At 43.6% G+C, this 24,053-nt stretch overlaps 1 protein-coding gene across 5 annotated transcripts in view; it reads right to left on the reverse strand.

Annotated features, from left to right (window-relative positions):
* Window positions 1–24,053, reverse strand: part of CTNND2 (catenin delta 2) — a 957,890-nt gene that overhangs the window by 250,089 nt on the left and 683,748 nt on the right. For all 5 annotated transcript variants that reach the window (XM_060634364.3, XM_060634362.3, XM_078444403.2 and 2 more), the window contains one exon: window positions 945–1,077. In XM_060634364.3, the coding sequence (XP_060490347.3) occupies window positions 945–1,077 (133 nt within the window). The remainder of the gene's footprint in view (window positions 1–944; window positions 1,078–24,053) is intronic.

A 24,053-nucleotide genomic window follows, 5' to 3' on the forward strand; every position in this document is an offset into this window, starting at 1 on the left:
CCACAAAGACACGTGACCTTTCTGCTAAGTCCTCTGAGTCTCAGTGGAAGATAGAAAGAAATGATGAAAAGCCATTAGGCTATATCCATCCTAATGCAAGCAAGCAAAATCTACAATAAATTGCAATTATATCTCTAAATTTCTTGTTTCCACTCTGAAACCGATTTTGACTGATCCCCAGAACTGCTCCCATGCTAGGGAGATGACTCTTTATAGCTTACCAAATTGTTTTAAAACATTTGATTACTCAGCAGCTTAATGCAAATACTTGTCCCTTGTCTAAAAAATCAGAGTGAGCTACGCCGACCACTGTGATTTTCTAGAAATATCACGCAGCACAGTGTATATACAAAGTAGTCCAAGAACACAAAGCATGTTGACAATTGTTTACATAATGGGTGCAGACAATATATTCTTTCCTGGACCACATCCACCCGTGTTATATTCCCTAGTAATTCTGTAAATGGCTCAAAATCCTTGATTGTAACACAAAGCTTATCTATTGCCTAGAGTTCTCATCCTGTAAGTGAGTTTTCCAGAAAGGAGAGATGATGTCATAGGTGACTGCAGTAATCTTGTAAGTTGAGGAGACAACGTACGATGCTTTTTATTTCTTGAAGATTTAGAGGCAGAGATAACTCCAGGGATGATATTGGGAAGAGGAAGGCAAATCTCATGAAAAGTCCAGCGTTTGACCATTTTGCCTGTGTTAATACTAGAAGGTATCTTTGGTCATCTACTCCTCAGTATCCAAATATTAAAAAAGAAGACTATGCATACACACGCCAGTTAATCAGAAGGTGCCATTTCGGTCTTACATATGGATCTAAATTTTGGAAACCTCACTTTGGTTTTCCTATTCCTTTCCCCTTTCAACACTACTCTATAGACCTCGGTGCTGACGAATCTACCACCAGTCGCTTAAGAATCCAAGCAGCGCTTACCTCGGCTTTAATTTTATTGTCTCCGAAACAGAGGTGCTGTAAGTAGGCTGCAGCATTAGACTGGACTGAAGGAAACTGGTGTTGTAACATCTGGATCACTTCCGGTAGCTCTGGGTCTCTCCATCCAAATTCTCTGAACAAGGAGAAGGCAGGAGAACATGAGAGAGAAATCCTACCACAGTGTTAACACGCGCTTAACCCATTTATGAAACGTACTTGAGTTTACACGGAACTATTTCACAAATAGCCGGTCTGGTTTTCATACACGCACATTCACTTAAAAGACTCTGAAAAGACGTCCTTAAGTTGATGGCTTGGAGGTGCGTGTATGTATACACGTACGTATGTATGCTGAACACACACACCCTATATATATAAAACCTTAAATGTATCAACTGAAGTTACATGTTTATGAAGACTGTGAAAAAAATGACTTAAATTGTCACATGATTTTATTAATATACACATTTTTAATTTGGGCTTAAATGGAGAATTTACAAGGTCACATTGGTTTTCTAATACATTGTTTCAACAGTCTGATTCAAGGACAGCATTTAGCTAAATTATCAGACAAGAGAAAATATAACTGGATGGGGTCCAATCCAAAATCCAAAATGTTGTGATAGAACCTGATGCCTTCTTTATTATTTTCTGACTATTATTAGTTACTGTTATCATCATCTCTTCTTTAAACGATTCTCCAGAGGGAAAAGTGAAGCAACAAGAAGAATTTATAAAAGGAAGTTCAAGAGTTGGGTTTATTCATACAATGTTAATATATATTTTTTCACTGTACATTTTTCTCCTCCATTCTTCTTTTCACATCTGAGCTACTCCAAGAAGATGGTTGTTTATTTAATTTTAAGAAACATGCTCTGAGACATTTAAGTCCACCCTAAAACACAAGACTGACTGTACCATGCAAATGAATATTGTTTTATGAAGTCAATCGGCTCAACCAGCTAGGACATGGGGCTAACAGGGCCAATGGCATGGATTCTATTCCTGTAGCAGGGAACCCATTTTTAACAGAGAAATAAAAAAGCAACCTCTGAGACCGCAGATAAAAAGGTGACCCCACGTGCCACAAAAGGGTACTATTTATCCAAAGGATAGGGTGAAAGACAAACGAGATAGCTTGGCAATAACCACTCTACTCCCAGAGAAACAGCTCAAGAGCATCCATTCTGTTGATGCTGGGTCAGTGCTGTCGTTGGAGAAGAGGAGTCACAAAAAAATGGGGCAGAGAAGGAACAGACAAAGGTTAAAAGCGTCCTCGTAGATTCTAACCTGTTCTCTTTATCTTTCCTTTATCACAGCCCATAGAGGCTGTCAAGCAAACCTTGAAACGTGTTAGCACTCCCTTCACGGCTCTGAAGACAATCGTCAATGGGATTCCTTTTGAGTTATCTTAGTTCTTCTTGGCAAGATCAAGCATTTGATTTAATGTGCATTAAGTAGTTAATAAATTTGACATAAAATTTTAGGTAGCCACACATATTTTCAAAAGAACAGATAGTACAGTAATACATCTGCTACAAACTACCCATAAGTGATTGCTGGTAACAGACAAATTATTACATTTTTTTTGGCTATGTGATCAAAGCAGAAATTACAGATTAAAAACACAGGAAGCTTGTGTTACTTTAAGTTTAATGTCCTTCTCTCGCATGATTCTAAACCACTTCTGCAACATCGAGATAGCACCCACAGCCCCTCTGCTCAGAATAGCAGCCAAGTAAAATTGTGTTCTTTGTTCAAATGAAATAAAAATCTACAGAATACCCTATACATTAAGATTGGCAGTGTCCTATAGGTACTGGATGGCTAAGATGAATTCGGGTGAGCCTGTGCTATTGGAAAGTGATTAGTAAAGAATTCATTTGAGCCTATTTTATTAACCGGATGGTAACTGCTCTATATGGCATACATCAGTAACATCTTTGGAACAAGATCTCTAGGGGAACAGTCTGAGGGACCCTCTGCACACATGCACACACACGGGTTCGTTTGTGTGGATGCATGTATATACACACGCACATGTACACACACACAGCCCAAACTCAGAGCAGATGCACTTTCTAAGGAATCATGAGCCTAGGGGGAAAAAGGCTATTCAGCTTCCCCTGAAAACTCTGGAATCCCAGACATCCCCTCTGCCCCACTACTCTTTTCCCAGACCTGTTTCTCACCTTTCACCCCGCTGACCAAGCCAGTCACCTCCCACGCACCCTTCTTCCTACCTAAGGCATCGGACTGGGCACAAACACAAAACTGATCGGGCTGCTTCCCTGCTTAAAGCCCTTCAGTGGTTCCCACTGTCTTCGGGATAAAGACCAGGATATTCCCATGGCTCGTGAGGCCTTTGCTTGGCTTGCCATCTCCCCTTGCGTCCCGCTGCCTCCCTGGGCTCCCTGCACTGGCAGACATTTGGACGGTGCTCTCGCCCACCTCTGTTCTGGAACAGCTCTGGCCCAGCGTTTTCTCACTCAAACTCAGGACCCCGGGCTCCCTGTGATTCCCTCAGGGAGGCCTTCCTTGAGTCCATCCATGCAACGCCTAGCGGTAGTGCCTCCATTTTGTTGTGGACTGAGTCCCATCGCTGCCTCCGTCTCCACACTGTGGTAAGTTCCTTGAGGCCAGGACCGCAGCCCTTTTGGTCATGTTTGCTCACTAGAGCATACAATATCCCCGGTACCTGATGAACGTTCCATAAATGTGCTTTGGGAGAGTGAAGGCATGAAGGAAAGAGTGAAGGAAGCATCTGGGCAGGGAGTGTTTCCTCAGTTCTAATGACATCTTTTCTCTGGCCAATTGGTCATTCTGGAATGCTCCCCCCTCTCCTGACACACCTAGACAGATACACACACACACACACACACACACACACACTCCATACTGCCAAACTGTTAAGTCTTTACCATGCATCAGTAATTCTGTCACTGAAACCTTCCAGTGGCTTCCCACTGCATGAAGGACAACAGCCACCTCCCCCACAGAGGACTCCTCCCTGTTCCTGAGCTTCCTGCACCAAGTTTCCTGAATTGCTTCCTTCCTATTGAAAACAGTTCTTCTGTTCCCATCTCAAGATCCTGGTACTTTGGGGGAGGCTCCTCCCTCAGGTCTCTGCATGGTGCTCTCTTGTCTTGATCAGGTCTTAGTTCGTATGTCTCGGAGGGCATCTCCTAGAAGCTTCCAGGCAAACAAGCCTGACCCTTCATATCATCTTACTACTGCCATATTTCATCCACCACACTTATAACTGGCTGAAATTCCCCTCCATCGTTTTTGTTACGATGATTCATCACTCCGCCCTTTCTCTGCTGTAAGCTTCACAGGGACAAGGGTTTTTCCCACAGCATGAAGAAATTTCCTCGGCTGCCATGCTCCAATCCTCCTCTGGTGCAATGACAACATGTGAAAGTGGGGTCCCTGGGGGGGACTCTGGGACAGAGTGAAAGGGGGCAAGGGAGATCACAAAGCCGGGTAAGACTTACAACAACGGTAAATTAGTGCCCAAAATGACTTGATGTCTCTTAGCCTAAACCAGCTTTCCAGGAATCATGCCGGAGTGGATTGTGCATCCGGGCAGTTCGCTTCCGCTTTATTCTAACTGGCATCCCCCAGCCTTAGCCACAGCAGCAGGTGCTGTCTAAGAGGATACTACTAGTGTTTTCAAATGCCTTCCTCAATTTCACAAGAGTGATGCTAAAGGTGTACCCCCTCAACAATAAGTTGGGGGGGAACGATTTACATCCAAGTCTCTTTTTCCAGAATGGTTTTGTTTCGCTTAAATTAGATCGCTCAGATTTTTTGTTGTCCATGGAGATAGACTCCAGAGAAAGAATTGGAGGCCCAGAGGAAGTAAAATGTCCATCTCATTTGGACCAGAATTTGGCATATGATATGGCCTTGCATAAGGGTCTTAATCCTCAAGGACAAGGAGTGGCTCACAAGACAAAGATGTTCCGGAAAAGACACATGCCAATAAAGGATCAGCACACGGAGAGGTTGGTGGATTTGGAAAAGGTACATTCTCAGACTAGCTGGGGAATGGCTAAGAAACAGGCTGTGTGGAGGAAGCCTGCCCGGGAGGCCGGATAGTAGAGGCAGGGCTAGAAAGCAAGTTCGGGATGAGATCATGAAGGGCCTTTCATACAAATGCAAAAATGCTGTTTCTGGTCTGCGGTGACTATGGTGGAGAAGAAATCTAAGAACATTCAGATTTGTTTAGGTTTACAGAACAGCCAGAAAAATAACCTTAAGAAACAACACGAGTGCACTAAAAGTCAGTTGCCATGGTTCCCTGTTCACACGCCTTAACTCTTTACTCCTTAAGTAGCCTTCTGTGGTTTATTTTCATTTTACAGAGGAGGAAATTTGACTTACAGATGGTACCAACTTAAGTGGTGGAGACAGAATAAAACTCGGCTGTCTGCTTTCAGATAGATAAATTTAACCATATAACTGTGTTGGCTGCTGTAATCACTGCCTTGCAATAACGTCTAGAAGAAGGATTTTTTCTTTAGACAATGTCTCAAAAATAAATATGTTTAGGGGCGCCTGGGTGGTTCAGTCAGTTAAGCGTCCAACTTTAGCTCAGGTCATGATCTTGCCGTTCCCGAGTTCAAGCCCCGCGTCGGGCTCTGGGCTGACAGCTCAAAGCCTGGAGCCCAGATTCTGTGTCTCCCTCTCTCTCTGCCCCTCCCCCGCTTGTGCTCGGTCTTTCTTCTCTCTCTCAAATAAATAAACATTTAAAACATTAAAAAAATATGTTTAAAACAGTGTCCACAGCAGACTTTTGGCAATGACCGAAGACATTTTTGGTTGTCACAACTGGAAGACGTTCCTGGCATCCAGTGGGGAGAGGCCAGGAATGCGGGTTGACATCCTACGGTGCACAAGAAAAAATTCTCCATCCCCGAACTGTCATTAGAGCCAGGGCTGAGAAACTCTGGTCCAAACATGAAGTGTGTCTGATCACTTGTGTTGAGCAAGCATGTTTTAAAGTCTTTTACTCCTGGATTATTTTAGTAGAATGGACACAGGATTTGGTATGAGAGTAACTAGGAAAGCGTTCCAAACTTGAACATCTGGCTTTCTCTCTTCAAGTCCCTCACTGTTTGCTGGGCTTGGTTTCCATGGATCTAATATGGCAAATAATACCACCTATTTCATGGGATATCTTTTGAAATGACACATGAGATAATGAATGTGGAAGTGGTTGGCAAGGTATTAAGAGCTATAGATAGATATATACGAGCGACCGTTACCCTAAGATTGCTCTAAAGGACATATGTACATATTTAAAATATTTATATAATGCCATTTAATTTTTTAAAAATAACCTGTTACTGATGGGTTTATTGACATTAGAGCTGATACTGACATGAAAGAACATTAAGTGTAAAGAGAGACACTGCTTTAGCTTATAGTAAAAATTCTGCCTGAAAATGTGCCACTTTGAAATGATTTGTTTTGCCCCCTACCCCCTCCAGAGGCAGAGTGCCATGGTGGGCAAAAGTTCTTTAGATGCAGTCAGAGTTGGTTCGAATCCTACTCCACCCACCATGAACACTTTCTGCAGCCTTGGGCTCCTTCTGTCTGCGTCTGGTTTCCTGCTGAATTTCCACTGGCTGGCGTGCTCTTTGCTTTGAGTCCATCTTTCATAATGAGATAATAATTCCTACCTGGGAGTATTGGTGGGATGATCGGAAATAATATATACGAACCCCTTGGAGCACAGTCTGGCACGCAGCGTGGACCCTTGAGACATGCCAGCTGTCGTATATAACTAGACGACGGAGTAAAGACTCAGAAATAAGAACCATCTACAGTTTTCTACCGGAGTGAACTCATAACTCTCATTTGTTACTGGGCTTCATTTTAGAAATGTTAATGGAACTGGAGAATATGCAAATGTAACCTTTTCTCCATTAAAACTTGTCACATAGACCGACAATATTGTGACAAAATTCTCACTCTTATATGGACTATCTGAGTTGCTAAAATTATAAGCGCTCAGCTCAGAGCTAAATAGCAAAACAGTTTGAAATCCGTTACTATGTTATGCTGGCACAGAAACTGGAGAGTTGACGTGCCGTCACAAGATTTTATCACGTTGACTTCTGTGTTGTAACGGGCCTCAGGGCCAGAGTCTCTGGGAACTCAAAATTTGACTTTCAGCAAAGCCTGACGTCAGAGACACCTTGCTTACTTTCATTCTTTATGTTGGAGGGACACTGCCCACTTTGCAGCCTCGGTGGTTTCAGTGGGGCAGGGCTACATGGACATTACTTAAAAACGTGAAAATCTCCACCTCTTTAAACTTCTGAACTGTAACCAGAAGTTGTATTTTTTAATGTTTATTTATTTTTGAGAGAGAGAGAGACCGAGTGCAAGCAGGTGAGGGGCAGAGAGAGAGGGAGACACAGAATCGGAAGCAGGTGCCAGGCTCTGAGCTGTCAGCACAGAGCTCGACGCGGGGATTGAACCCACGGACAGTGAGATCAGAGCCGAAGTTGGCCGCTTAACCGACTGAGCCACGCAGGCACCCCCTAACTAAAGGTTTTAAAGAGCACATCGGCTTTAACTTTGGCATCTAGAGCCATGAGGTGAGCTGTTTTGTTTCTGATGTGGTCTTGTTAATAAGGTTGGCGGTGCAGACGTGGTGGTCATAAGAACGTTAGATAGGTGGATATTTTTATGACGAAACGGAAGTATTTTAATTCTTGTTGACGAACGAGATCTTATCCAATGAGAAACATATGGAAGCATGCCTGTCTTGGTCCTCATTCCTGGATATTTTGTAGCCCAAACCAGAAGCTGCCCTACATGGCTTATCACATTTAGAAAACAAATCTTTGCTTTCAGAGAAACAGCAGCATTGGAATTATGACTGTCTAGAAAACAAGTTCAACTGTTTTCATTTGTAGAAAGGAATGGCTCTCTCCAAGCTTTACATTTTGGGAAAATGTAATTACCCAAACTGCATCAGTAGCATTAACTCACTGACCCATGATTTCTTGACCTGTCTTCTGATGGAGCAGCCACTGTGCTCCTTGTAGATGTGTTCAGCTCACAGGGACTCAATGCTGTCAAGGACCACCAGCCAGCTCTTCCCTCCTGGGGACAATCCTCATCTTATCTTAAATCTGCATTATTAATTACACCCTCTCTTTTCACAAAATACTGAGGCAACTCGCACAGACAGATCATCTATGACGATATGATAAATGAAAAACCAAGTACAAAAAAGAGGGGGGTTTCAAATGTTATGAGCGTAAGGTCGACGTACTTGCTTGTTTCAAATTGGACCCTTTCCTTACAAGTAGCCCTGCCCTCAGCAGAGACACTAATTAGGGTAGAAAATGAGTCATTCCTGTTAGTTAAATGAAAGCACAGAATCCCACCACTTCCTGCACTGGGAAATCAGGAAGGAAGAATCTGGAACTCTCTATACTTGTCCCAAGATCCATGGCTGGTCTCTAGTTAGGATCCCTCTGGTGGGCTGAATAATGTCCCCAAAGGTGTCCCTCCAACCTGTAAATGTTACCTTATTTGACAAAATGGACTTTGTATATAAGAAGAAGGAGACATACCACTGAAATAAGATGCTATATTGTTGTCTTTGAAAATGAAGGAAGGGGCCATGGGCCAAGAAATGTAAGGAATGCAGCTCTAGAAGCTGGAACAGACAAGTACAAGGATTTTCTCCCGAAACTTCTGGGGGCAGCATGGCCGTACTGACACGTCGATGATAGCCCAGTGAACCTGACTGCAGACTTCTGGCTTTCAGAACTACAGGAGAGTAAATCTGTGTTACTGAAAGTCATCAACTTTGTGTCCATTTGTTATAACAGCCGCAGGAAACAAACGCACATATGGCCTTTTTAAGCTGACAGAAGACCATCCCACTGGCGAGACTCCGAGGAGGTGGAGGGAGCTGCTTGGACTATCCTAAGAGTCACCACCTCCAACTCATGCCTCTGAGAATCCACCCTGTGATCGCTGGTCACGAGGTCGACTCCTCTAGCGATTTACTCCGACTTACCAACCGGCTCGTTTGTCTATTTGAAACACCCACCTCTCTAACCTGCGGCCTTCGCCTCTCACTGCATCCCTGCAGGCCGCCTGACTTCCTGCTCTGGCAGATTCAGCTGTAAACCACTCACCCCCCCAGCCAATGTTCACGGGGTGACCACTGTGCCTCTAGCCACTGGAAATTCAGTACTGAACGCAGCAAAAGTTCCTGTCGCAGGGAGTTGCTTCCCAACGGTGGTTGGCAATTCGTTATCAAGAGAGCAAAATGCATTATTTGTCAGCGTTAAGCATGTGCTGGGTTGAATGGTGTCCCCTCAAAAACTCATGTCCACTTGGGACCTCAGAACATAACCTTATTTGAAATATGGTCTTTACAGGATATAATAAAGGACCAAGATGAGATGCTCATCTTCCTGGATGAGGACAGGCCCTAAATCCTATGGCCGTGTCCTCATAAGACACACAAAAGGACACAGAGAGACACAGGGAGGAGAAAACGCTGTCCAGACAGAGGCAGAGGTTGGAGTGATGTGGCTACAAGCCAGGGGATGCCAAGGATGGCCGGCAACTACCAGAGGCAGGGAGAGAGGCATGGACGGTTTCTCCTTTAGAGCTTCTGGAAGGAACCCACTCTGCTGACACCTTCACTTGACTTCCGATCTCCTGAACTGTTAGAGAATAAATTCCTGTTGTTTTAAGCCACCTCGTTTGTTGTATTTTGTTACAGCAGCCACAGGAAACGAATACAGGTGTAATGGGAAAATAAAACAGACATAGGCAACACGAGTGTGTGTGTGTGTGTGTGTGTGTGTGTACATGCACACACACGTGCTGTACAGGGGTTGTTATTGTAAACTCTGTGGGAGGTAATACTTTATCCACCACCTCTAGAGGCAATTATAGATTATAGATTGCGCTAAGACCCTGAAGAGGAATGTGCTTAATTAGCACGTCAGACAAGAGGGGAAAAGGCCAGGAAGGGAAGTGGCGTGGGTCCTGGGGCCATGTGGAGAGAGGCAGTAAGGCCCCACATCACACAGGATTCGTCAGTCCTGGCAGGTCTCTGGCTTCTGCTCTGAGAGAGACCAGAGGCACTGGCATGTTGTGGTCCGATTCGCGTTTTTGGAGAATCGCTTTGACAGTGGTTACATGGGTGTATACATCTGTCAACACTCAGAAACTGCAGCCTAAAACAGTGCATTTATTGTATATAAATTACACTTTGATGGAGCTGTGTTTACGAAAGGTCCCTCTGGATGCAGGGCTGAGAACAGACTCTATAGGGTGCGGATGAAGCAGGAGAGAGTTCAGTGGCTTGTGTGGGGGACCCTGGCGAGGCTGCTGGTGCTGGGCAGTCGGGGGGTGGGGATACACGCTGGGGACGGGGACGGGTGCACGCAGAGTGTGCAGGCAAGAGCCGGCCCTTCTCCCACCCGCTGCTCACGTGAACCGGTGACTCCTGTGGCCTCGTCCGTCACGCCCTGCCCGGGGACCACAGGGCGGACTGGCCAGGCTAGGACCCACTTTTGGGGACTGGCATCTATTACTCCAGAACAAGGAGGGACATTTTCGACTAGCGAGTTTTCTACTGGCTGCTGAAGCGGAGAATCGGAAACAGCAAAATCATGAGAAAACTGCTCATTTCCCAACTATTACAGGTGCTGGGTGCCTTAAGTAAATCTTAGCCAAGCAAAGGGCTTTTTCTTGGAGTCCAACTTATTGGGAATCAAGGCGGGGGTGGGGGGTGGGGGGATAATGTAAAATGATTGGCAAAAGTTCATGCTGCTATTTACCATTTTTAATCTCATGTATTTTAAGTACCAGTGAATTTCTGCTTCTACCAAGGGCTTAAATATCCTAAAAGTCCATTAGATTGCAAATAATATTATCAATTATATGGTAATACCTATTCGGTCTCAATAAAATGTAGAATGCTCGCTTTTATCTATTAATACAACTAGACATTTTCAATAAAATAGGTTCCACAAGGAAAAATCAACTTCATACACATAAGCGTTTAGTTGCCCTGGAAATTCTAACAGGCTGTCTTTGGTGGTAATAGCCCAAGGGAACAAAGGACAAATAGTACCCATAAACTTTTCCGTGTAAGCCATAATGACTTTATGGAAAATGTTTATATTCTATGACTATGTACCCATTTTAAAATTAACAGTCCGTGATGCTTCCTAGAAAAATCTGGACCTGTGCACCTCCAGTGGGAACAGAAGGAAGGATCTGACACCCAAGACCCATGAGAGGAGGGCATGATTGTAGGATGTTAGAGCAATAGTTTTTACTCTGTCAGTATCGGCAGAGATCAGGGTTCTGCCTCAAGTTTATTTATTTATTTTTAAAAAATTTTTTAACGTTTATTTATTTATTTTTTGAGACAGAGAGAGACAGAGCATGAACAGGGGAGGGTCAGAGACAGAGGGAGTCACAGAATCTAAAACAGGCTCCAGGCTCCGAGCTATCAGCACAGAGCCCGACACGAGGCTCGAGCCCACGGACTGCGAGATCATGACCTGAGCCAAAGTCCGACCCTTAACCGACTGAGCCACCCAGGTGCCCCCTGCCTCCCGTTTAGATTAGGTATTGGAGAAAAAGCCACAAAGGTCTTGCTCACCCTCAGAAAGTTTTACTATATGTGTATTAAAGGAAACTTAATATTAAATACTATTAAAAATGGCCTAGCAATATACTGCAAGTAAATTATAGAATGGAGAGTGCTTTCTTATAAACTAAATAACGATATCATCTGACAGTTCTCTGTGAAAAGAATCTTTAAAAAAGAGCTTTTAATGATTCTGTTTCTGAAAACTTCCGAACCTCTCCGAAAACCAAAATGACACGGGTAGGGGCGCCTGGGTGGCGCAGTCGGTTAAGCGTCCGACTTCAGCCAGGTCACGATCTCACGGTCCGTGAGTTCGAGCCCCGCGTCAGGCTCTGGGCTGACAGCTCGGAGCCTGGAGCCTCTTTCCGATTCTGTGTCTCCCTCTCTCTCTGCCCCTCCCCCGTTCATGCTCTGTCTCTCTCTGTACCAAAAATAAAAAAAATTAAAAAAAAAAAAAAAATGACACGGGTAAATGCATTCTAGAAGAACCCATCTCCAAAGATTGCGTGCTGGACTCCATGTTTCTGGAAGCAAGAACCTGTCCCACGGCACCTGTCACGTTGTCTTTAGAATGTAAGTTGTGAGTACAGGCTCGAGGGTTGATTGCTACGCAGAGTCCACGGTGGGCATCTAGTGATATCCACTGTTGACCTTGGTCCTGGGAATGTTGCTAGCATGTTTCGCACATACGATTCCATGTCTGTCACCTCATTTTAGTTCTCCAGAGAATGACAACTCAGTGTATTTCAGACAACACCAAACAGAGAGACTCCCTTTAAGGAAAATCTTACAGAATCGAAACGAAATTTAGTCTAGAAGAGGCACCAAGTGAGAAAGATGTTTGAGGGCATTCTTTAAAATGAGTAACAAATCCTCTGAAAATAGCACCCACGCATGGTCTCCTTCCAGGAGTATTTGAGAGGCCTTTTTATGAACCAGGAGAAGTTCTAGGTCCTGCGGATATGCATATTGAGTCTTGACCTCAAACCACTTATACTTTAGCAGAGAAGACAACTATAAATAAGCAATGACTTGGCAATGAGAAAGAACGAAATATGGCTCTTTGTAGCAACGTGGATGGAACTGGAGAGTGTGATGCTAAGTGAAATAAGCCATACAGAGAAAGACAGATACCATATGTTTTCACTCTTACGTGGATCCTGAGAAACTTAACAGAAACCCATGGGGGAGGGGAAGGAAAAAAAAGAGGTTAGAGTGGGAGACAGCCAAAGCATAAGAGCCTCTTAAAAACTGAGAACAAACTGAGGGTTGATGGGGGGTGGGAGGGAGGGGAGGGTGGGTGATGCGTATTGAGGAGGGCACCTTTTGGGATGAGCACTGGGTGTTGTATGGAAACCAATTTGACAATAAATTTCATATATTGAAAAAAAAAATAAGCAATGACTGTACGTTGAAGAAAAGATATTAAAGAAATGCCAGACCTGCATTTAAAGACCATCTAGTTGCCTCTTCTCTTTTCAGTAATGCTGGATTCAAATCCATCCAAAGGATGGCAGAAATAATTATTGTTAACATTATGAAATAATTATACCATCGTGAAAAATCAAAATAGTGACTTAGTATTTCCAGAATTTGTATATATGCATTTTGATGGCTTTTCTTCATATTTTAGGATGGGAGGGCACTTCAGCTAGCATTTCCCATGTTTATTGTGTAGACTGAGAAACCCAGGTCAGATTGTTTAGTGACCTGACCAAGGTCACAGGTAAGTTAGTGCATGGAACCTGGTGGTCAATTGTTAAGGTTCAAAGCTTATTCAAAGTTACATTCGGCCAAGATATCTCCTCCCTAAGTCTGTTCTGCAATGCACACACACTCTAGTTCCAAACCTTGGTTTGTGCCTCTGAACTACAGTAGGCAATAATGTTGGAGCAGAATTACCTAATTGAAAAAGCATGTTGTGTAAGAAGGAAAAAAAAAAAAACACTTATTCTGTGTTACGGATTAATTTCCTGATAAGCATGGGGCCATGTGCTATAAGAAGGTGGTATTCGGGGCCCCTGGGTGGCTCAGTCGGTTAAGCGTCCGACTTCGGCTCAGGTCATGATCTCACGGTCCGTGAGTTCGAGCCCCGCATCGGGCTCTGTGCTGACAGCTCAGAGCCTGGAGCCTGTTTCAGATTCTGTGTCTCCCTCTCTCTGACCCTCCACCGTTCATGCTCTGTCTCTCTCTGTCTCAAAAATAAATAAACGTTAAAAAAAAAAAATATTTTAAAAAGAAGGTGGTATTCAGGGAGGGTAAACTTTTCTTAATTAAAAATATTATTTTTTAAGCAATCTACATGCAAATGTGGGGCTCAAACTCACAGTCCCAAGATCAAGAGTCACATGATCTACAAACTGAGCCAGCCAGGTGCCCCAGGAAGGGTAAACTTTAAAAAGCATGTTGCTAGACATGTCAATGTAATCCAACCAAGCCTATCAGGATCGCATCTGTGGTTGGCTCTTATTGGCTCTAACCAAAGAACCCCCACCGCAGGATTGCAGGGTAGTCCAATAAGATGGTGTTAAAGCAGACTTACAGCATCTGGGCTTGTGTCAGGGGCTTTGGAGGCAGGGTCTGGCTCTGGATTGGCTGCTGCCGCGATGTAACTCGGTATCTTAAAGATTCTTAAAGAGCTAGAAGGAGGGAAGACTATAGCAAGGCTCAAACTTTGGTAAAGAAAGAGCAGTCATCAAATCAGCTTGGACAGGTGGCTGTTTCCATCAGTTTTGTGATTTGTCAGTTTTCAGACATGACTACGGAGGGGTCTTGATTTTGTCTTGATCCATCATCGTCAGGGTGGCCTTGTGTGATGCTGATGGTCTGTGACATTGCTTATGCTCAAAAGAACACCAGGCTCTCCTCTTGTCTTTCTTGGCCCCCGGGGCTGGGGCTGCCCCATTCGGGGAGATCCAGGGGATACCAGAAAGGGAAGGGTAGGTGCCAGAGATCAATGTTCCATTCTGTGTCTGGAGAAGTGGCTCGCTGGGGGGTTGAAGTGGTGTTGTTAAGCTCTGTCAACATGATATCAGAACCATGAGTGAGAAGAGAAGAGAAGAGAAGAGAAGAGAAGAGAAGAGAAGAGAAGAGAAGAGAAGATGCTTTGTCCCCATGAAGCCACATTCTGTCTAGCTCTTTGTTTTTTTGTATACTTTTGGCTGGTTATTTTAAAATCTCAGAGACAGCCAATCTGACCCTCGAATGTAAGTAGTGATGAATGACTTCGGGGTTTACATCTTCCTGCATTTTTCTGCTGTTGTTCTTACTGAAACGTATCAGGAATGGGAGGAAAGCTTTTGGGTGTTGTTGCTCTTTAGCTGCTAGAAAAGGAAAAAAAAAACAAGCAAAGAACTATAAACAGTTGTTAGTGCCTACATCAGAAAACAGCCCAAACACACCTAGCTAGGTTTGTTTCCATTTGCCCTTAAAGGAAGTATAAAGAAACTATGAATACTTGAGCCAAGCCTTAATACTAGAAAAAGAGAACTACAGTGTCCAATTGGCCGTTCACAATTATTTCTCATTACTAGACATTAAATGCAAAAGAATTCCATGTGAAGACATTTTCTTTTATCCTACTTCACATTACTTGTTGGTCTGGATTTTTCTAAATATAAAATGTGGAAGATACATATGTGTGTATATATATAATATATATATTATTGATATATATATCATATCATTATATATTATAATTATACAATTATATATATATATAACGATTATATATATATATACATATATATATATAAAACGATACATATATCCCTCATTTTGAGTAAGGTAACCAACAATGGATATTTATTAGTAATCCCTGTAATCCCTGCAGATCATCAGTGAAAGGGGTACAGACAGGCCAGCTGTATACCATTATCCTGGAAGATTCCATATCCGTACAACTGAATGTATTAGTAAGCTTCTTTTTAAAGTGCCATCATAAAAAAAAGAAGGTATTCATTTCCAGATAACAGTGTCCCATTACCTTTAATTTCTACCCATTGATAAAGACTTAGACTCGGCTTTTATTACCTCTAGGTCCGCCTAACTCTCAGAATGGCTGTGATTAATTTGAAAATTAATTGAAGAGTTTGCAATGAGTTTAAAGATATTTTCTGTTATTGCTGCCATAGACCTTTCAAATTTAAAATGGGCAGGATGGCCGACAGGGCTCATGGAATACATTTGATTACCAGAGAAAAGAGCAAATGGCAGATAAGTACAGTTTTATTTATGCAAATAATAAAAGCACACATTTCTTTTATCTTTTTCACTAATTAAGAATTATGATTTCTTCATTAAGCATTTCTTTATTCACTAGAAGAACGGTTTAAGTTCCATGCACAGCTGTGAAATGAAGCCACAAGGAAACAAATCACTTGGATCTTGAAGAATGCTAATATCTAATTGTTTGAACCCATTTGTTTTTTCTTTGTGGGAAGTGACTGGGCAGAGCCCGACTTTATATAACTGCAGAGGTTTCCAAATTTATTGGCACACGGGGTCCTCTGTCAGTTCTTCATGGTGTCCCTGGGCCAAAAGAATTGCCCGACACCTCCATTTATTAAGGAACCCGGTGCGAATAACTTCAGAGTTGTCTATGTCCTAAGAAGCTAGCACCTTTGGGGTGCGGCTCTGCTTCTCCAACCTTGGACTCAGACACTGCTGCCTCCTGTTCCTCTCGCGCTGATTTTCACATGGTGCTTGCTTCCCGTGACAGAAATTTCTGAACATCCACATCTGCAAGTTTATGACGTCGTCAAAAGGAATGTGACAACCGAACTCTGAAACTGAACCAACTCAAGTTCATGCTTCTCCTGGTGTCTGACGGATGTTTTGTTTCCCTTGAAAACTTAAACTATCCTGAGGAGCCCCTCTGAGTTTGCTGCGTCGTCCTGGGGCACCTTGGAACATGGTTGGGGAACAGCGGTAAAGGAACGGTCCTTCCCATCACTGTGACCTAAACCTCAATAAAGAATTTTTGCATAATGAACAATTATTGGGGGAAGGGGAGATGATACGTATTGGAATAGAAAGTTTATCTTGCAAGATTTAAATTTAGAATTTCAATGAAGTGACGCAGTAGTTACGTTCAATGAGCATAAACACTTGTCATTTGGGAAAATGTTTTTACTCTTTTGTAACAGTTTTTCCTTTCGTAAATGTTTTCAAATGCATTATTTAAAGACTTCTAAAGACACAAATCACAGAATTCCTTAATGGTTTGCTATGTATTTAAAAAAATGCTTACAACAGAATTTGGGGAAGAAACCAACATTTAAATTTGTCATCTGTCTTTCTATTTTATACCTTAACAAGAGTATAGTACAACAGGATGAAATGTTCACGAAAAAAATACTGCTTTGGTGGCATTGATGTTACTGAGAACATTTATATTCAGCATGCCCTTCACTGTCTGAAATTATCATTGAAGTTTTTATTCTTGAACTTGATTTTGAGAGACCTCCTTCACACCTATTTCCAGTCTTTTCTCCAGGGCTTTGTTGGGCTCTATGGACTCAGATTGCAGAAAAGGAGGTCATGTGAGAAAACACGAGCGCCACAGAAAGCAAATGAGCTCAGCGAACTGAAGACCGTTCTCAGATAAACAGGTAATCTTTCTAGGCACTCTTTCTAGATTTAATTGCACTGGAGTGATCAGAGATTGTATGGAGGTAATACTTCATCCACTACCTCTAGAGGCAATTATAGATTTCTTAATCAGGGAGAATATCTCCTTACACAGTAGGACTTGACTATAAGCCCTGACATGACTTTTGTTTGCACAAGAAGTCAACGTACTGAGAGCTCCCGTTTACTGAGTGAGTCCTGTGTGCTAGCAACTGCTGTGGGCACCTTACCTACTCCACACCACGTTCCCATCAGATTGGCACCATCAGAACCCCGATTTTATACACGCAGCAGCGGTGGCACAGAAAAGCTTTAGCAACTTGCCTGAGATCCCAGAGACGACCAAGCCACAGAGCCAGAATTACAACTTAGGTGGCCCCACACTCCTAACCAAGATGCCGCACTAACCAAACAGTTTTCATTTTCATTTTTACAAACAACCAGAAGTTGGAATGCATGTCTGTCTCTCGGTACACAGACATTAGAAGAAGGTAAAATTCATTTAATTCAGGACTACCGCCACGTCCGTTATGTATTTTTCAATGGCAACTGCTTTCTGTTTTTATATCAAGACTTGTATAATTTTTAAATTATCAGTAACACACACATAGACATTTTATGCCATTGACTTTTGTAAAGCAAAACATTTTATGTTTAAGCAAAGTCCATTTACAACTTCAGGCAACCTCACTGTAAGGGTTCCAGGACCCAGAGTCAGGTGGTGGAACAGAAAAGGAAAGGTCTCACCCAGAGAAAGATAAATGCTCTCGACCATTTTTTTTAATGTTTATTTATTTACTTTGAAAGAGAGAGAGAGAGAGAACGTGCATGAGGCTGCATGTGGAAGCAGGGAAGGGGCCGAGAGAGAGAATCCCAAGCAGTCTCCACTTGGTCAGCAGCACAGAGCCCTGGGTGGGGCTCGATCCCATAAACCACAAGATCAGAGCCCAAAATCAAGAGTCCAATGGCCCACTGACTGAACCACCCAGGCTCCCCTCAACAATTCTTAAACACAATCCCTTTCTTTTCTTTCATGACCTGGTCTCTAAATTGTACTTGGTCCCACCCTGGGCCCATTCCTCCAAATTCCTTCCAAATTAGTTATGTTCTGCATTTCTCTGGCTTTTGCAAGTCACATGGGATTCATTCATTTAATGACTACGATGTCAAATACAATGAGCTGTCTGGAGGTTTATGTCCATAAAGATTTATGCTATTTGAGGTATAATAAATAATACTTTCCAGGCATAAAACATTTCCTAATTTGTATTATTCTACTACCCTTTGTGTTTTCCTGTTTTAAGTTTTCCATAGGGATTGGTCATGCCAATCAAAATCTGCTGGTTGGAATTCAAGACAGATATTTTCTTTAAACAAGGTCTGATATAAAATACTTATCTTTCTGTATCTTCAGTATATTCATTTATTTGTATTTACTGGCATATTATCTTGTCCCAAAACGATTTAGTATTTTCCACCAAAATCCCCTAAAATGATCAATAAAATGCCCTCCAATTAGTGGATTCAGAAAATGACGCATGTATAAACCTAGTAAGCTAAAATCTTGACTGTGTTTTGAAAATTTACATAAATCATCCAACTTTAATACACAGAGTGATAAACCTTAGTAGTTGCTCAATAAACATTAGTGGTCGATTAAGTCTCCTTCCCCATGACTCTGGGAGGCAGGGCTTATCATTAGCTCTACTTTATAGATAAGGAGACTGAGGTTCAGAGAGCTTGAGAGACTTGCCCTTTTTTTTTATTAAATTAATTTATTTATTTGGAGAGAAAGAGAGGGAACGCAAGCAAGGAGGGGCAGAGAGAGAGGGAGAGACAGAACCCCAAGCAGGCTCTGTGCTGTTAGTGCAGAGTCTGACTTGGGCCTTGAGCTCATGAACCATGAGATCATGACCTGAGCCAATATCAAGAATCAGACCCTTAACTGACCGAACCACCCGGGCACCCTCTCAATTTGTTGAAAGGAAGCCTGAGAACCACCTTGGGCTTCGGTGAGCCGATAGCCTGTGCTTGCTGCATGAAGCAGGGCCCGCCCCATTTAGAGCTGTGGTCCTCAGGGCTGGTTACGGGGGGTGGAATGTGTATGGGCACAAGGGAGGAATAAGGACATAGTGGAAAGGACACTGTCCTCTTTGGCATAACAGAACCAAGCACGCTCGAATTTTCTCATGCTCTTCAGGGACTGTTTGACTTCCATTTGAACAAGCATCAGAGGTCTGGACTGTGCTCAGAGGCAGAATCTCCAGGAAGGTTCTTATCCACTAGGGTCACGGGAAGTGTGTATTTCCTCAAGTTATGAGAACATTCAGATTCATTCTATGTAGGTGGATACAAAAATGAGAAAGCAGAAGACTTGGTCTAGGTTTTTTTTTTTTAACTTCAAGTAGAAGTGTGTAAGACGTGTAAAATATTTCCCGAGTTAGGAAAAGCAGGTATCATCCCCCTTTGCAGGTTTGAGAAGTAATCCTGATTGGTTGAAATAGGACACACATTTTGATAGTCCGGACATAAACTGCAGAAGGCACTAAGTTTAGGTGAGAAACGTCAATTCAGCTGAGTATCTTCATTTCCCAGAGTAGAGTCAAGTGGCTTAGGTAGTGTTGTTGCTTCAAATTTGTATTCTGGACGATGCAAGAGCTACACATTTGTGGATAAGTTTTAAACACCTTTTCTTCGTCCCTTATTCTACATGTGTCGAAAAACTCACTGAGTTTTTCTCAATATGCCTTGACCGATTTATGTTCTGAGTCTCTGAAGTATCTGAGGTTTCAGGTTTACTGCCTATTGCGTGATTTAATACATCCTTGATGGTTAAACAGAAGGGGGAGAGTCCTGAATTAGCAAAGAGGGGGGGAAGGGATGAAAGGAAACTTCACTTTATGGAGAATGAGCCATCCCAACTGCAGCGAGGACTCCCAGCCTCCTTCCTGCTACATCTGGGTCTCCTCTTCTTATTTTAGAACATCTTTCCCAGAAAGGAGAATTTGTATTTGCAGGTTTCACACACAACCCAGCCAGAACTTTAGGCAGGAAGTGTGTGACAAAGAATCATCTTTGGATCCCGGCATTTTTCATGTTTGTTTAGCAGTTGGGGATGTATCAAGTATTTTTGGCAAAAGACTCTTAGAACTAAAATCACCCTATTCTCACGTAAGAAAATTCAATCTTGTCTCATTTTCTCTGAAATGCAAAATCCACAGAGTTGCCGTGAACATCGAGATTACCCAATCTAGCAGGATGCTGATGAAAGGAAGGACAGGCGTTGTCACCTTGGAGGAACACAAATATTTATGAGGGATTGCTCCTTCAAGAGCTATTGGGAAAAAATAACCCTGCAAAGAAAAGAATGATATCTAAGCTCCTCCCCGTCTCTCTCCACGCCGCATGCCATCAGACAAGAGAACTGTAAATTCATTTTCCAAAGCAGTCCCGTGGCTGGAGCCATGGGGCTCAGACTCATTATCTCTTGCTATGAAAACTGTGGTATTTCCTAATGGGCTCTCTGCAGCCTGGAAAAATCCCCACCCCCAGTTTATCCCGCACACCAACACTGCTGCGAGGCTTCTCAAGCAAACCAGAACATCTTACTGACCTTCTGGAAACTCTCCAGCTGCACTCTGTCACTCAGGGCCCTGTGCTCCAGAAGGGCCCCGTACGTCGGCCCCTGCCTGCCTCTTCCCCGCTGCACCATGTGCAGGTCCCTGCATGGGCCTGGCAGTCTCCCTTCCTCCATTACTAACGTGGGCCGTTTCCCTTCTGCTGGGAAATGCTAATCTGCTCGAGAATTAAGACCTGCAAAAGCTCTTTCCTGATGACAAAATATCCACAGGTGATACTGGTACGTTAACACCGATACTTAAGATATCATCTGTGGGTCACAGCACTCCGGAGACGACGCTGCCTAGTCCTTGACACTACGGACCTTTCTCAGGCTTCTTTTGTGGCAGGCACGCAGAATCTGTAGCGCTTGTCCCACTGCAATTTGACACTTGTCTTCTTGATTGGCTCATGCCGCTTTTCTCCACTGGGGAAGGAAACTCCAGGGAGCAGGGGTCACGTCATGTTGAACTCACTGTATTGCCCCTGGTGGCTACCACGCTGCTTATATACAGTCAGGTGCACAGTGAACGAATGAAATTAGGCCAGGATAAAAACACCTCGGAGACAAAAACAATACCAACGATAGGATGCAGTACCGTATACGCAAATATCATGTAAGTGCTAACTTAATGGTTACCTACTCGCTCGCCTAGAATGCCTCCCTGACCTCATTCATTCGCTCATTTGTTCCCTGAGTTTTTCTTGAAAGTCAGTGAAGTGGGGTGCCTGGGTGGCTCAGTCGGTTAAGCGGCCCACTTCGGCTCAGGTCATGATCTCGCGGTCCGTGAGTTCGAGCCCCGCGTCGGGCAATGTGCTGACAGCTCGGAGCCTGGAGCCTGCTTCGGATTCTGTGTCTCCCTCTCTCTGACCCTCCCCCGTTCATGCTCTGTCTCTCTCTGTCTCAAAAAAATAAATAAACGTTAAAAAAAAAAAAAAAAAGTCAGTGAAGTATGGTGAATCACGTACGATCCCTGGCCCTACAAGCTTCCATCTGGGAGGCTGAGGGTGAAGCTAAGGGGAAGAAGACACATGAGCAAGGCGGAGTTTTTGAACCTTGGGACTGTGGATATTCTGGATAATGCTTGGTTGGAAAAAGGGGGGTGGGTTTCCTAAAATTGTAAGATGTTTAGTGACATCTCCAACCTCTAACGACTAGACAGTAATAGCATCCCCTTCCAGTTGTGCCGACCCAAAATGTGCCAGATATTGCTAAGTAACCCCAGGGGGGTAGGGGGCCAAGTCACACCCCTGTTGAGAACTACCGGTTTACGGAATATTGCTGACGGTGCCCGACAAAGATCACAGGCAATGAAGCGTCTTTGCTCGTATCATAGAGGCCTCTGTCGACTCTGTTCCTGCTGATGATGCCGTCAAAAGGCAGAGCAGACTTCCTGTACTGGATGCTAGTGAGTTCTGGTCTGGAACGGTGAGCATGAAGGAAAGAGTGGAGAGGACGCGTAGTGGTCACCTCTTGGTAAGATTCCCGTAAGTTGGTTCACCTAAGCGAATGAACAGCTGTCAGCCCAGCCTGAGGCACGGAGGACCACATGTGACCAGTCGGTGGGCAGAGTGGGGACATTCCGGGAGTTCGTTAGCCACCCTGGTGGGAGCCTGCTGGCTGACAGGCCCTCTATGGCACGTCACGCCTCCTTAGTGCTCCATAAAACTGTGGCGAGAACGGATGACTATTTGATGCTGGTTCCTTACACGTAGCTCTGCAGTCTGAGCACATATTTGCAAGGAGAGGTATCTGGGAATCCCTGTACTAAATAACTCTTCGCACGTATTTTAACATCTTCGTCATTCTCCTATTACCCTGCCAGACGCTCTTCTGTCAAGGAAGGGAGCTGGGGTAGTATTTTCAGTCGTTATATTCCTGGGGTGAGTAATGCTTTTCCACTGATCTGGTGTCTCAATCAAACTTAGATTTCACTGAAAGATGCTTCCGGAGCTGTTTCCATGAGCCCCGTGACGGCAGGAAGCCAGCCTCATACCTCAGGCTTAATAGATTTCCTCTAATAAACCCCAGACATCAGAGCAGCGCAAAACCCTTCCCATCAGGGAATCCGGCATATGCTTCAGTGTAACGAGGTCCACAGGCGACAGGCACGGGGGCTGGAGAGCTGGCAAAGCTGAGAGCATGTGGACCCCGCTCTCCTCTTCCTTCTCCCCAGAAACACACTGGCTTCCATCTGGTCGCCCAAAACCCTTCACAACATTAACTTGCGCACAACAAGCGAATACTCAGGCACCAGTTGGGTAGGCACATTATTCAAGGTCACACAGGAAATTCTTCAAGAAGCTGAAAATGACCTGCATGTTCCAATCCCTCCTCCCAGGCAAGGGAATCTGTTCACTGCTAATTCCTTATGTAAATAAAATGACCCAACCGTGGTAAGTTTCACTTTGTCTGCTCTTTTCACTTTCGCGTGCACACACACGATGTGTGTGTTGTTGTTGTTGTTGTTTTCAGTTGAAGACTTTACAAAAACCATTAAGCTGTTTCCTCAGCTTTGGAGCAGGTCACTGCCTCTGAAATACGGAATGTAGTAGAATAAGGAGGAAAGTGTGCATTATGATCATGACAAAGAGCAGTCATGCTTCTAAAGTTTGGTAAATAAAAACATTAAAAAAACCCAAGAGTTTTAGGTCATATTTAAAAGTCTTCATATTTTTTTTTTTAAATTTTTAAATGTTTATTTATCTTAGAGAGAGAGAGAGAGACAGGGCACAAGCAGGGGAGGGGCAGAGAGAGAGGGAGACACAGAATCAGAAGCAGGACCCAGGCTCTGAGCTAACTGTCAGCACAGAGCCCAACACGGGGCTCGAACCCACGAACCATGAAACCATGACCTGAGCCAAAGTCAGACGCTCGACCCACTGAGCCACCCAGGTGCCCCAAAAGCCTTCCTATTTTTATATTTCATAAAGTTTTGCCCAAGGTGTACGTAAACAGAAACATTCTGTGCATTCTCTGCAATCTTTTCATTCGTTTTGTTGTTGTTGTTGTTGTTTTGCTTCTGATTTCCCTCTGCGTACAGAAGCTCTGCCAAGGAGAAGATTCTTGCGTCTCTCTCCTGTCCTTCATGTATCACCACTATATCAACCGGTGTGTCCTTTTTATGGACTGTGTCCTTTTTACTGACCGTGATGTCAACCTGGCTTGGCGACAGTACCCAGTTATTGAATCAAACACTAAC

This window comes from Panthera onca, chromosome A1 (genome assembly GCF_046562875.1).
Source record: "Panthera onca isolate mPanOnc1 chromosome A1, mPanOnc1 haplotype 2, whole genome shotgun sequence".
Taxonomy (NCBI): domain Eukaryota; kingdom Metazoa; phylum Chordata; class Mammalia; order Carnivora; family Felidae; genus Panthera; species Panthera onca.